Consider the following 13,423-nt stretch of genomic DNA (forward strand, 5'->3'; position numbering starts at 1 on the left):
AAGGACAGTAGGAGGGATATTTGATTTTGGTGGGTCGGGGAAAACAGAAGAGCAAATATGGGGGTGAGGTATAAGCCATGGAGGGACGGAATGGACAGAGAACGGGAGAGGTTGGAGATGGGGGAAAGGGGAATGGGAGAGGAGGGTATCCATGCGAGGGAGAAAGGAGTAGGTAATCGTGGAGATGAAGTTAAGGTAAGATGTAGGGGTTGGGGATAGTTAGTTTAGTGAGGGAAAATTGGTGGAATCGAACATAGCATCGGAGAGAGAAAAGGGCACGACATCGAGATAGAGATGGTATGCCTGATTCAGTGTACAGGCTCTCAACTGGGGGGGAGCGAAAGGCGCCTAGTGCTAAGCAAAGGGACCACAGTGAGGGATTGTATCAAGATGGGCAAGGAGAGAAGTTGAGGCAGAGGAGTAGATATGGCATCCATAATCAAGAGTGGAGAGGATCAAAGTAACAAGAAGATGAAGGAGAGTTTTGCGATCTGAGCCCCATGATATATGGGATAGAGTTTTTAAGATTCGAAGACGGCGGAGAGCTTTTTCTTTGATGTGTAAAATTTTGGTTCGCCAGGACAGTTTGGAGTCAAAAATGACACCTAGGAATTTGCCAGAGGAACGGAAATTGGAGTGGAGTGTCATATAAGAAGAGTGGGGGTGGGGGACCTACACGTGAGCGAGAGAAAAGGATGGAGAAAGTTTAGAGGTAGAAAAGTGGAAGCCATGTTTGTGGCCCAGGAAGATACTGATGAGATTGCAGATTGAAGAAATTGGTAGAGATTTGGTATGGATGTGTCAGAGGCATAGATGGTTAAATCAACATATAGTGATGACCGGGCTCCTGGTGGTAAAACTGAGACAATATCATTAATAGCAAGAAGGAATAAAGTGGTACTGAGCACACTGCCTTGTGGGACACCTTCGATTTGGGGAAAGAAAGATGATGTGGCAGGGGCGATTTAAACCTGGAAAGTGTTTTGGGGAGGGGAAAGGGAAACTTATGAAGACCCCATTTTTCCCACGTATGCCTAGAGAGGACAGTTGTTGGAGAATTGGTACCGCCATGTGTATCATATGCTTTTCTAGATCAAAAAAAATAGCTAGTACGGATTCATGGCGTGCAAATGCAGATGTAATATATGTCTCAAATGAGCAAGGGGGTCAGCTGTGCTTCTGGCACGGTGAAAACCAAATTTGGGGAAGGAGAGAGAAGATTGTGAGATTCAAGATACCACATTAAGCGGAAGTTCACCATTCGCTCTAATAGTTTGCACAGCAGCTAGTTAGTGCGATGGGGGTTTAGTTTGAGGAAAGGTACCCGATTTATTGGGTTTCGGGAAAGGGGAAAGGATAAGAGCTTCTCCCCAAATTAGAAGGGAAATTTCCAGATGTCCATATGTGGTTGTAATTTTTAATAGGAAGGATAAGGAGGAAGATGGGAGTTCCCGGAGCATAGGTAGTGAATACCGTCGGGCCTTCATGAGTGTTACGGCACGATTGTAGGGCAGTAATGAGTTCAGAGGAAGAAAATGGGGCATTATAGGACTCATCAGGGGATGGGGTGAAGGAAATGGGGGTACGTTCTTGGTGGTCTTAATAGAAAGAAGTGGGGAGAAAGTGAGAACCACTAGACCTGGCTGAAATAATCACCCAGTTCATTAGCGACTTGGAGAGGATCAGAAATGAGGGTATTTCGAATATGGAGGACAGGGGCAGGATGGGGGGGATTTGAGATAGATATAGAGGATGTAATTGATGAAACATAATTTCGCAGCTATTTTTTTTTACTTTTCCCGGGATTGTACGACGGAGATAGGCAGATTCTTTTTTAAAAGGGAGATAAGGGCTGATAGTTGATTTGGAGTACCTCTCTTGTAGCGGTAACTGTTTCCAGGCTGCACGTTTTAAGCGAAGTGCTTTAGTGCATCAGAATTCCACCATGGAACACATTTGGAGGTATATGGTCTTGAGGTTCGAGGGATAGCTGTATGTGCAGCTCTTAAGACTGTATTTGTGAAACACTGTATCATTTCTGAAATGGAGGTGAGGGGGGATGGAGGGGTATGAATAGCAGAGAGTGAAGTGAAAGTATGCCAGTCGGCTCTATCAAAGCACCAGCATGGGGAGTTAGGGAGTGGTACGTATGAAGTAGGAGAAAGGAGAACTGGAAAGTGGTCACTATAGGGAAAGTGGTTTTAAACTGACCAGTGGAAATCTAAATGAAAAGAAGGGGAGCATAGAGAGAGGTCAATGCATGAAAAAGATTTTCGTGCGTGTATTCAAAGTGTGTGGGGCGATCTGAATTTAGAATAGTAAGGTCAGCTGTGGAGAGAAAGCGCTCTAGAGACGGGCCCCGGGAGTTTGTGATAGAATCACCCATAGAGTGTGGCGGCAGTTAAAGTCACCAACTATGAGGAAAGGTGGTTGAAGTTGGGAAATTAGATTTTCAAAAGCAACAAAGTCAATAGGTGGGAAGGGGGGAAGTAGACTGAAATCACTGTGATCCAACGTGAAGGAAAATACGGATAACTGTGCAAGGGACATTGGGTTTTAAAAGGGAGGTGTGACATAAGGTGTTTTCTGATTGATATATGGGTGAGACATAAAGGGAATGTGGGGAAGGACAAAAAGATAATTGGGGATTGGTATTGGAGGGTGTGTAAGAAAGGTCTCTTTAAGGCATACAATAGATGGGTTTTAAAGGAAAGGATATGACGAAGGTCAGGTCTGTGGGAGCGGAAACCGCGAATATTCCAATGAAGGATAGTTATACTTTACTGATATAGATTGTACTATGTGTTGGAGATTTTGGATGGGCTGTGTTGGGAGGGGGTAGGAGGATTGGGTGTAGGGGGGATATCGTTAGGAGGAGGATGGATATCAGCAGTTACTTGGTGTGTGGAAGGAGCAGGAGTTGTATTTGAAGTTGAGTGTCAGTTTCCCTGAGGTAATCTTGAATATTTCAATGGTTTCTTCTGAGGAGTTGGTTGGGGGAGTTTTTGGGGATAAAGGATTTCTTGTGAGGGGGGGAAGAGAGGACTGGTGTCCCCAAGCTAGGAGCAAAGGAAATGGAGGTGATTGTGTGGGAGGGGAAGAGGGGGGGGAACGTTTGTTTTGTCTGTTACGGTTTGTGGGGAGGAGGGAGAGGGGAAGGTGTTGGGTTGTAGTGGGATTGAAGTATCGTAGTAGAGATTGGAGTGTCTGGGTTTTGGGTGGCAAAAAAGTTTGATGGGGAATGTAGGAGGTAGAAAGGGGGGGTAGATGTAGGGGGGTGGGTTTAGGAGAATTGGTTTGAGTGAGCAGTATTACTGGAGTAAGGAGTAAGAGAGAAACCAGTCGAGTGCTTCTTGTCTGGCTTCAGTACTGTGAGTCCAAGTTTGAATCTGAAAGTTGCTACCTCAGACTCAAATTTGTAGGTGGGACAGCCCCTATAAAAATCATTATGGGGCCGCCACAGTTGGCACTGTGCGTGATTGTGCAGGGCAGTTAGATCGGGTATGGCCAGGTTGGGCACATAGTGGGCATCTGGCTGTGGAACGGCAAAAGTTTGGCTGGGTGGCGTAGACGCCAACAGTTTTGGCACTGACGTGGAGGAGGTTGGTATGGACGAACAGGGAGGATTCTCCTCCTATGTAGACGTTAAAGGGAAGGTTTATGTCTACGGAAGGTAATTTTGCTATGTTAGTAGGTTTCTTTCGATACCTCTGGGGGGGAAAGGAGTAGCATTGCACTGATGTTGCATCATAGTCTGTGAGACAGGCAAGTAGATCTTCTCCACAATCTGACCAATCTTTGTCATAGATGGGCAATTTGCTGGGGAGATTGAAACTGTTCCGGTGCAAGTATTGAGGGTTGGATGGGGTTCTGCAAGGATGGGGTTAACCCTATAGGTCTGTTAGTTTTTGTTTAAAGCTATAGCTTGGTTTTCGGATGTTATGTGACAAGAAAGGGAGCGGTCGGGGCGGCTACGGAAAGAGACTTTTACCCACTTGTTTTTGGAGACATTGTTGGAAGAGAAGGGTGTTGTCAGAGTAGGGAGCTGTGGAAGGGATCACGAAAAATTGGTCCCATTTGGCTGCGCTGAAGAGGGTATTCAAAATTGTTGTAGAGATAGGGGTGGTCGAAGGGCGGGGGCGTGACGAAGATGGAGTAGTGTTGAGGTAGGTAGTGTTATGGGGAGGTGGGCAATAAGGCTGTAAGTATTAATAAGGGAGGAGGGGTGGTTGATGTTGGAGGTTGTGGGGTAGAGGTGTGAAGTTGAGCTTGCTGGGAGAGTGGGAAAAGTTCTTAAGGGTTGATTGTTGGCTACTGTTCTAGTAGGTATTTATAGGGGGTAGTTATTGCAGTGTTCGGAGCCGTGGTCAAAGGACAGCCTGGGGGCAGGGAATCGATGGGTTTACATCTTTTGGGGGTAATTTTATAAAGGGGCAAGCCTCATTGCCCCTAATAGTGGAGATTTAAATTTTCATTACTGGCCATGGTAAGCCTGGATTATGTTGGGGGTAAAAACAGTCCACCCCTCAGGGTCCCTTGAGGGGGAAGGCTAGATAACTAAATCAGGGGAATACCGTGCCCATGGCTCCCTCAGGCCGTTCAGGACTGGCACAAAGTCAGCCTTTCATCCTTTCAGCACGGCTCTCACACCTTAGGAGGTGGATAGTAGAAGGGTTTGGTGAAGGGACAGAAACGAAAGGTGGGGAAAAAAATAAAGACCATGCAAAATTAGTTGAGTCGAGGGCTGAGTCCCAAGGTTGGGGAGTTCCCCATCATTGGGTCTCAGTCTCCGCCTCCTTAGCCCCCCCACGACAACAACGGGCAAGGGATTGGGGGGGGGCTGTTTGCAAGTACATGTAAAAGTACATCCTCCATTATGTTTTCTTTTACAACTGAGTATTGATTCTTAGGGTATGCAGTGGATTTACATTCATAATAGTCTCCCCATCAACCTACAAAGGATCAGTGGTTATTGTGAAATTATTCAAGCTTCAGAATTTACCTTTATTTCACAAGAGTAACTTATTTTCTACCAACAGGAAGGAAACTGGTGTTGTTAGTCTACTTTCTAAGAACCCAAACTTTGATGGGTGTGGGACAGTGATGGCCATCTTTGACTCAGGTGTTGATCCAGGGGCACCTGGGCTTCAGGTAAGGGAGAAGCATCATCTGTTATATTTACATCTTCACTTCAGGATCTATGAAAGGGGAAACCGTAGGAGAAAGGATGTGATATTTCTCTTCTATTCTATTATCCTGTTTCTCTGTTTTAAGTCTTGTATACCATTTTGTGAGATTTCTTTCTAGGTATAAAACTGTAGTGCCAAAGGAAAGGGAAGCTTATGTCTAGAATCTGAAGTATATTTTATGTTATTCTGCAGTGACTTCAAATTTGTTCTTCCAGGTTACAACAGAAGGAAAAATGAAAGTCATTGATCGCATTGATGCATCAGGAGCTGGAGATGTTGATACATCCACAGTTGTTTTAAGCTGCAGATGGGGTTATTGCAGGCCTCACTGGTCGTAAATTGAAAGTAGGTTCCAGTTTGATCATGACGTTTAGATGTTATTGAAAAAGAATTTCACAGTTATTATAATGCTAATGTATATAATTTTCTGATAGGTTCCAGAATCCTGGGTTAATCCATCAGGGAAGTTCCCCATAGGTGTAAAGAGTGCTTATATTCTCTACCCTCAACGTCTGAGAGAGCGAATTATTAAGGAACGCAAAGAGAAGCAGTGGGACCCTGTTCACAAAATTTTGCTGGCGGAGGCACAAAGAAAGTTACAGGTACATTCTTTGTTTTGAAGTGGTTGGTCATGTTCACTTGAGATGAGTAAACAGTTTACTCATAAATATTACTCACTTATAAATTCAGGAAAAGTTAAAGGCTATATTCATTATGATATTCTGAATCTTATCTTTAATTCAAGTTGGTCTGTAAGTTTGTTATGTGTCATATAACATTTTTTAGTTTGCTACGATTGTTAATTTTTATTAAGAACGGCAGCCAATTTTCAGTTGCTGAAGTAATAAAGAAATAATAAATAATAATAAAGTGAAGAAATAATAAATTCATTCAGATGTATGGTGTGCTATATCAAACTTTTTTTTTCCAGTTGTTGGAAAATAATAAAAGCAATGGTAGTAGTAATGGAGCCAGTACTAATAATTTGATTGACAAAATGACAAAAGAGGATGCTGAAACCAGGGTATCACTGCTTAACAGCTTGGAGAAAAAGTACAATGACCTGGGACCAGCTTATGATTGTGTCCTGTATCATGATGGAGATGTGTGGAGGTAAGTTATCCAGTTTACAAAATGTGAAAGAATATACAGATGGTATGTGGATAGAGAGAGAGTATAACCCACCTATTTTTGTTCTTTTGTTTTAACAAAAATTGTTCAGATCTTGAACCTTAGAATATTCCTTCGTCAATTTTTTATGGTCTTGAAATTAGCTACACCCCCAATAGCCAACATTTCTCACTAGATAATAGATATCTGTTGAAATTCAAAGGTCCAACAGTAGATTTAAGTCATAAGGATTACCAGAACTTTCTCATCCTATTAACCCAGTGTTGCTGGGAATGGCATGTACAGACATGTCATACCCACTGTGAGACTAGTTTATTAACCCAATACTGCTGGCTGGTTTCCCAATATGAAAGCCCTCACTCCCGGGTTGTATTTGTAGTGGTTCAGGCCCCTCCGCTGGGAGATCATGTTGGCACCATAGTGTGCGCAGCGTGATCGTACATGTCCCCAGAAAACTTGACAGACGCACCATGCTACATGCTACCCAGAATATATTCAAGACATGCTATGACATGTATGTACATGCCACCTGACTGTGAAGGGTTAATTGTCTTTACGCATAGGCGGCTCCACAAGTATTTAGCTACAATGAGTCTATCATGCAGCAGACTTATCTCACTTGTTTCCCCTTTTTCTTAACTTTTGTAAATATTTTATTTGACTTGTTAATGCTATTCGTACACTCTCTCTTCTCTTCTCATCTACTCTCTCTCTCTCTCCTCTCATCTCTCTCATCTCTCTCTCTCTTCTCTTCTCTCATCTCTCTCTTTTTCTTCTCTCTTTCTCTCTCTTTCTCTCTCTTCCTCTCTCTCTCGTACTCTCTCCTCCTATCTCTCTCTTCTCTCTCTTCTCTCTCTCTTCTCTCTCTCTCTCTCTCTCTCTCTCTCTCTCTCTCTCTCTCTCTCTCTCTCTCTCTCTCTCTCTCTCTCTCTCTCTCTCTTATGACTAAGTACTTGTGGTATCATTTATTGATAAATTAAAATTACATGGTGCATGCCATCCCCTGTGGTAATGGATTAAGGAAGAGGAAATCTATTTAGTGGTACTGTATTGTAAAATTAAGAATATGTTCAGTGAATAAAATTAATTCAAGACTTGATTAATAATTTTCAGATATAATGATATAGCTTTTGTACTCTATCATAACCCAGATAAATTTTGCAGGGCATGTATTGATACATCGGAACGGGGAGAACTGGAATCTGGAATTCATCTAGGGGAATATAGAATTACTCACCAGTGGGCATCGCTTACATCAGCTGACCAGTACAATATCTCTGTAAATGTGCACAATGATGGAAATATTCTTGAAATTGTTGGAATGTGTTGTAAGTATATGAATTTGATGTTTGTAAATGAACAACTTTGCAAATATAAATGTTATACTTTTTAAGATGATAATGTTATACTTTTCTAAATGGTAATGTTATATTTCATAATTCATTGGATCCAAGTGACACAGACATTGCCATGAAATATTTGGTGGGGGGATAGGCAGTTTCATCAAGAATTTAGCTACAAGTGATGGGAACATATTGTCATGGGAAATTGTTGCCAAGTTTAAGGTGAAAGGGATATCTCATCCTGAGTATCATCTTAGAAACAAAAAATTAGCTACAAGAGATGGAAACATATTGTCATGGGAAATTGTTGCCAAGTTTAAGGCAATAGGGATGTCTCATCATTAGTATACAAAGCACTTGGAGTGAGCCTGACTCAACAGGCCTTCTAGAAGGGGCTGGGTTTGTGAGCATCTGCAGGTTTTTCACTGGTTCATGAGGGTTTGACCTTTACCATCTGTAACCATGTCAAGGGGGGAGGGCTGTCTCCGGGAAGGACACTATATCTGCCTGCAGAAGCTATTCCTGCCCACTTTTACTACTGTAGGGTGTATTATAGAAAACTTAATAATGTGAAAATAAATGAAATAACAGGTACCACTATGTAACTTATTGCTGCTGTTAGTACACAAAGTGTAAATTATCTTGAAGATAATATGGAATCTGTTTCACCAAAAAACAGCCTATTATTACTTGATACAGCATAAAAACAATAGATATAGACTGGAAAGGGGCAAAACGGGGAAAACACGTCTGTAGAAAAGAGAGCTAATAACATAGTAAAGAGATGGCAAGGAGTCTAGCTTTCATGCATGAGTGTTCATGTGGGCCAGACCTACAAGCCACACACTCTAGGATTCTTAATGTCTGGATGTTGTCCATGTGTGCACAGTGAGACACACACAACAAACAAACGGGTTAAAATTACATAAATTTAAGAAAATCCAGTGTGTAAAACATATTACAACATCATAATTTTTTTCCAGCAAGTCATGGTACACATGTGGTTTCCATCGCTCGGCTAATTTCCCTGACGCCCCAGAGAGGAATGGTGTTGCCCCTGGTGCTCAGATAGTCTCTATAACTATAGGTAAGAAAGAATTGATTTTGTTAATGATACAGTGATGATAATACAGTAATGTGTAAAAGGAAATGGTGTTGAGGAGGTCCTACCCTACCTCAGGTGGCAGCAGTTCAGTTAATCCAGGGGAAATTTGTCATATTTTTAAAACATCTCGTTACTCAAAATGTTATTGAACTATGTATAAATTGATGTTAGTGTTAATTATGTTTCAAGTGCTTTAAATTGTAATCTTGAATGTATGTCATTATACTGAATTTTGCATTCATATCCATACTAATAGTTAGACAGCACAGGCAGTTCAAGTTTTCAGGATCTTCTTTAATTTGCACTTACAAACATCATTAAAGTAATTGCCTACTTAATCCTCATAAAGTTATACTTGGTGTTTCTAAATCCACTGAGATCCCAACCCATCCATAAAGTAATTTTTACTTTCCATCGATTAGGAAGTTGGCTCACGAAGTAGTCAACAAATATGGTGTTATTTGGGGATCATCAGCGGGCAATCATGGGCCAGCGCTTGCAACAGTGGAGTTCCTCCAGACTTCCAGAGTGATTTAATCATTGGTGTTGGTGCTTATGTGTCGCCTGACCTGATGACTGCTGAATACTCATGATTTAGAAGTTGCCTGGTAGGTTATAGCATTTATTGTATAGATTCATACCATTGATTGTCATGAACTCTATCTATTGCTAGCTTTAAAATTAATGTTTTTAAAGAAAAAATAAATTTTAATGCCTGATTTCAGGATGTCCTTATACCTGGGCATCAGAGGACCTACAGCAGATGGTGCAAGGGGTGTGACCATCTGTGCTCCAGTGGTGCCATCACATCTGTCCCAACATTCACATTACGTAGCAACCAGCTTATGAATGGCACAAGGTGGGGAATTTGTTATAAAAAAAAAAAACAGCCATGTGCTGCTACTAATGAATTTATTTTACTGTAAAAATGTAACCTCATACTTTGAATATGTTGAAACTTTCTCTTATTTTGTGATTAACTTCCTCATTTGCATTCTTAACCAATGCTGGGGCCGGGTATGGCATGTAAGTACATGCCATGCCCACTGTGAGTTTGCTTTATTAATTATTTTACATATAGATGGCTACACTTGTACGAAGTCACTAATGAGCCAAAGACAAACACTGGGCCCCTCCGCCCAAATTTACCTTTTCCTTTATTTACGAACTATTTTACGTTATCTTATTTTGCTCTTGTTAATGTTTATAACCTTATAGTATTATAATGTTAAAATAAAAAAAACACTATCGATATTCATAGCTTAGTAAAAAAAAACTTGCCAAACAAGGAAGGTGAAATCAGGAAAGTTCACAGGTCTACTAATTGACTCCTTTGTGGCTAAGCATAGCAGAGCCATCTATGTGGCAGAGGCATTTCACAAAGAAGTAAATAATGAGCACAAGATTTTCCCAGCAGCATTGGGTTAAAACTTTTCATTTGCATTCTTAATATTTTTTCATTTGCTTAAGCTGACAGCAGAAGTAATATTGAAAATCTAGATAGAATTCAAAAATAAGTTAAAAGCAATTGTAAACATAATTCATTTCATCCAGTAACCTTCCCCAGATAATGATTTTATATCTTAAATTTTTCTAGCATGGCATCTCCTCACACTGCTGGTTGCGTCGCTCTGATTGTCTCAGCAGTAAAGTGAAATCCATTCCATATTCCCCGTATTCTGTCCGAGAGCAATACAGAACACTGCCAGGCTTTAGATGTGGAGTGTTTGCACAAGAAAATGGACTGATCAGGTTAGTCACAGACAATTCAGTGACTCTAAATTATGATTTTGAAAAGGGGGGGGGAGGTAACTAGGTATGTTTTGTACTCCCTCTCTTGCCTCCCTTCCCCCTTCCTCCCTTCCTTCGTTCCTTCCTTCCCGCCTTCCCTCTCCCTTCTCCTTTCTCCCTTCTCCTCCTCCTCTCTCCCTCTTTCCTCTTCCTCTTCCCTCTTTCCCTCTTCCCTCTTCCTCACCCTCTTTCCCTCTTCCCTCTTCCCCTCCCTTCCTCTCTCCCTCTCCCCCCTCTCTCTCTCTCTCTCTCTCTCTCTCTCTCTCTCTCTCTTGCTTTCTGTCTGTCTGTTTGTCTCTCTTTTTTCTCTTTCTTTCTTTCTTTTTTTTTCTTTCTCTCTCTCTCTTCCTTTCTCTCTCTCTCTCTCTCTTTCTCTCTTTCCCTCTCTTTCTCTCTCTCTCTTCTCTCTCTCTCTCTCTCTTTCTCTCTCTCCTCTCTCTCTCCCCTCTCTCTCCCCTCTCTCTCTCTCTCTCCCCTCTCTCCTCTCTTTTCTCTTCTCTCTCTCTCTCTCTTTTTTTCTTTTTTCCCTCTTCTTTCTTATTTTTCTCTCTCTCTCTTTCTTACTTTCTCTCTCTCTTTCTTACTTTCTCTCTCTCTTTCTTACTTTCTCTCTCTCTCTTTCTTACTCTCTCTCTTTCTTACTTTCTCTCTCTCTCTCTCATTCTCTCTCCCTCCCTCCCTCCCTCCCTCCCTCCCTCCCTCCTTCCTTCCCTCCGTCTCCCTCCCTCCCGTTTTTTTTTTCTCTCTCTCTCTCTCTCTTTTATCACTCCCCCTGAAAATGAAGCCTCAGGTGCCAGTAACGGTTACATTTATGACAACTTATTGCTATTTCCTGGAAAATAAATGGAAAATAAAACATCCGCCAAGACACACGACATCACATTAAGGGCCCAAAATTGCAGTCTTTATTGTTTTTATTTTATTTCATTTATTTATTTATTTATTTATTTATTCAGTTTTTTTTTCTTTTTTCCTTCTTTCTTTTGTGTGTGTGTGTGTGTGTGTGTGTGGTGTGTGGTGTGTGTGTGTGTGTGTGTGTGTGTGTGTGTGTGTGTGTGTGTGTGTGTGTGTGTGTGTGTGTGTGTGTGTGTGTAAGTACGTACGTACTAAGAGACTAATTGGGTTAGACATGAACTGTACAGAATAAGATGACATTAAATAAATCGCAAAGAAAGAAAAGAAAAGAAAACTAGAATAATATGATGTACAGTGATAATGTGATAATATAATAAAATGATATGAATTATGCCGTTGCAACCTTGCAACATGTCGGCGACGTTACTTCCTACGTTCCGGAGTTGTTGATGTTGCAGTGTGACGTCCTGGTCCTGGTTTCGAAGTTGTTGATAATCTTGCAATGATTAGGAAAATGACTTTGCAATGAAATGTCAGTGTTGGTTTCGAAGATGTTGATTTTGCAATGAGATGTCAGTGGTGAAAGGAGAGGGGGGGAGGGAGGAAGGAGGAAGAGAGGGAAGGAAGGAAGGGGAAAGGGAGGGAAGAAGGGGAGGAAGGAAGGAGGAAGGTAAGAAGGGAAGGAAGGATTGGTGGAGGGAAGAAGGGAAGGAAGGAAGGAAGGAGGGAGAGAGGAAAGGAAGGAAGGATGGAAGGACTGACGGAGGGTGGGAAGGAAGGAAGGGAGGGAAAAGGAATGAGGGAGGGGAGGAAGGAGGGAGAAAAGAGGAGGGAAGCGAGAGGAAGGAAGGGGGAAAGGTGAATTGACCTTCAAAGAATTCATTAGGATTTCAGAGACCTTAATCTACTGTATTTTCTCCTTTTAGTAAACTTTTTTTTTCCTTCTTGTTATTAAATTATCTTTGTGTGCTGTGTTTTTGTCTTCGTGCTTCTGATGTTGTTGTTGTTCTTCTTCTTCCTTTTCTTCTTTTTTTTTTTTTTTTTTCCTCTTTTCTTTTCTTCCTCTCCTTCCTTATTTCTCCTCTTATTGCTACTCCACCTCCACATCCCCCTCCTTCTCCTCCTCCTCCTCCTCCTCCTCCTCCTCTCCTCTCCTCCTCCTCCTCCTCCTCCTCCTCCTCCTCTTCCCCCTCCTCCTCCTCTTCCCCCTCCTCCTCCTCTTCCCCCCCTCCTCCTCTTCCCCCTCCTCCTCCTCCTCCTCCTCCTCCTCTCCTCCACCCTCTCCTCCTCCTCTTCCTACCTCCTCCTTCCTCACTTCTCCTCCTCCTCCTCCTCCTCCTCCCCTCCTCTTTCCCCTCTTTCTCCTCCTCCTCCTCCTCTCTTTTCCTCCTCCTTAACCTCCATCTCCTCCTCCCTAAACCACCTCCACCTCTCCTATTACTCCCCCTCCTTCTCCCTTTCCTCCTTCACCTCCATTTCCCCCCCACCACCACCTCCACCTCCCCCTTCCACCCCCCCCCCCCCCCTTCCACCTCCTCCTCCACGGGGGTTTTCTCATCTCCAACGTCGTGACAAATATCCTCCGGCATTTTGTCTGTTGCAGCGAATTCATGCACAAGCTGAGTCCCTTCACGCGCCTCAATGCATGGCAGACGTCAAAGAAGGAACGGCATGAGTTGGCGAATATTCTGCTGACTTGCCATATTGCTTACGTACTTACATGCATACTTAATACTTACATGTTAACTTTTTGTACTTACATGTTACTTATGTATTTACATGTATACTTATATACTTACATGCATACTTATATACTTACATGCATACATAATATACTTTACTTACATATGCATACTTATAATTTTAACTTACATGCATACTTACATAATTTTTTTAAAATGCATACTTATACTTCACTTACATCTTTCTTACATACTTTACTTGCATACTACTTTACAAAATAATCATTAATGGCAAGATTTAAAAAAATTGGTTATTTTATGTTAATG

The 13,423-nt window shown here is 42.0% G+C and overlaps 1 protein-coding gene and 1 long non-coding RNA gene across 2 annotated transcripts in view; both read left to right on the forward strand.

The window, feature by feature from the left end:
• The window catches only part of LOC119577798, a 14,369-nt gene extending 8,947 nt beyond the window's left edge, over positions 1-5,422 (forward strand). The window contains exons 3-4 of the long non-coding RNA XR_005229147.1: positions 5,040-5,151; positions 5,405-5,422. This is a non-coding gene — a long non-coding RNA (uncharacterized LOC119577798). The remainder of the gene's footprint in view (positions 1-5,039; positions 5,152-5,404) is intronic.
• On the forward strand, positions 5,423-8,751 carry LOC119577498 (tripeptidyl-peptidase 2-like). The gene is made up of 6 exons (XM_037925094.1): positions 5,423-5,438; positions 5,491-5,534; positions 5,624-5,791; positions 6,121-6,302; positions 7,485-7,648; positions 8,647-8,751. The coding sequence occupies exons 1-6, from the start codon at positions 5,423-5,425 to the stop codon at positions 8,733-8,735; spliced, it is 663 nt and encodes a 220-aa protein (XP_037781022.1). The 3' UTR covers positions 8,736-8,751.
• Positions 8,752-13,423: the final 4,672 nt, after the last annotated feature.

The sequence above is a fragment of the Penaeus monodon genome, chromosome 10 (genome assembly GCF_015228065.2).
Source record: "Penaeus monodon isolate SGIC_2016 chromosome 10, NSTDA_Pmon_1, whole genome shotgun sequence".
In the NCBI taxonomy this organism is placed as follows: Eukaryota; Metazoa; Arthropoda; class Malacostraca; order Decapoda; family Penaeidae; genus Penaeus; species Penaeus monodon.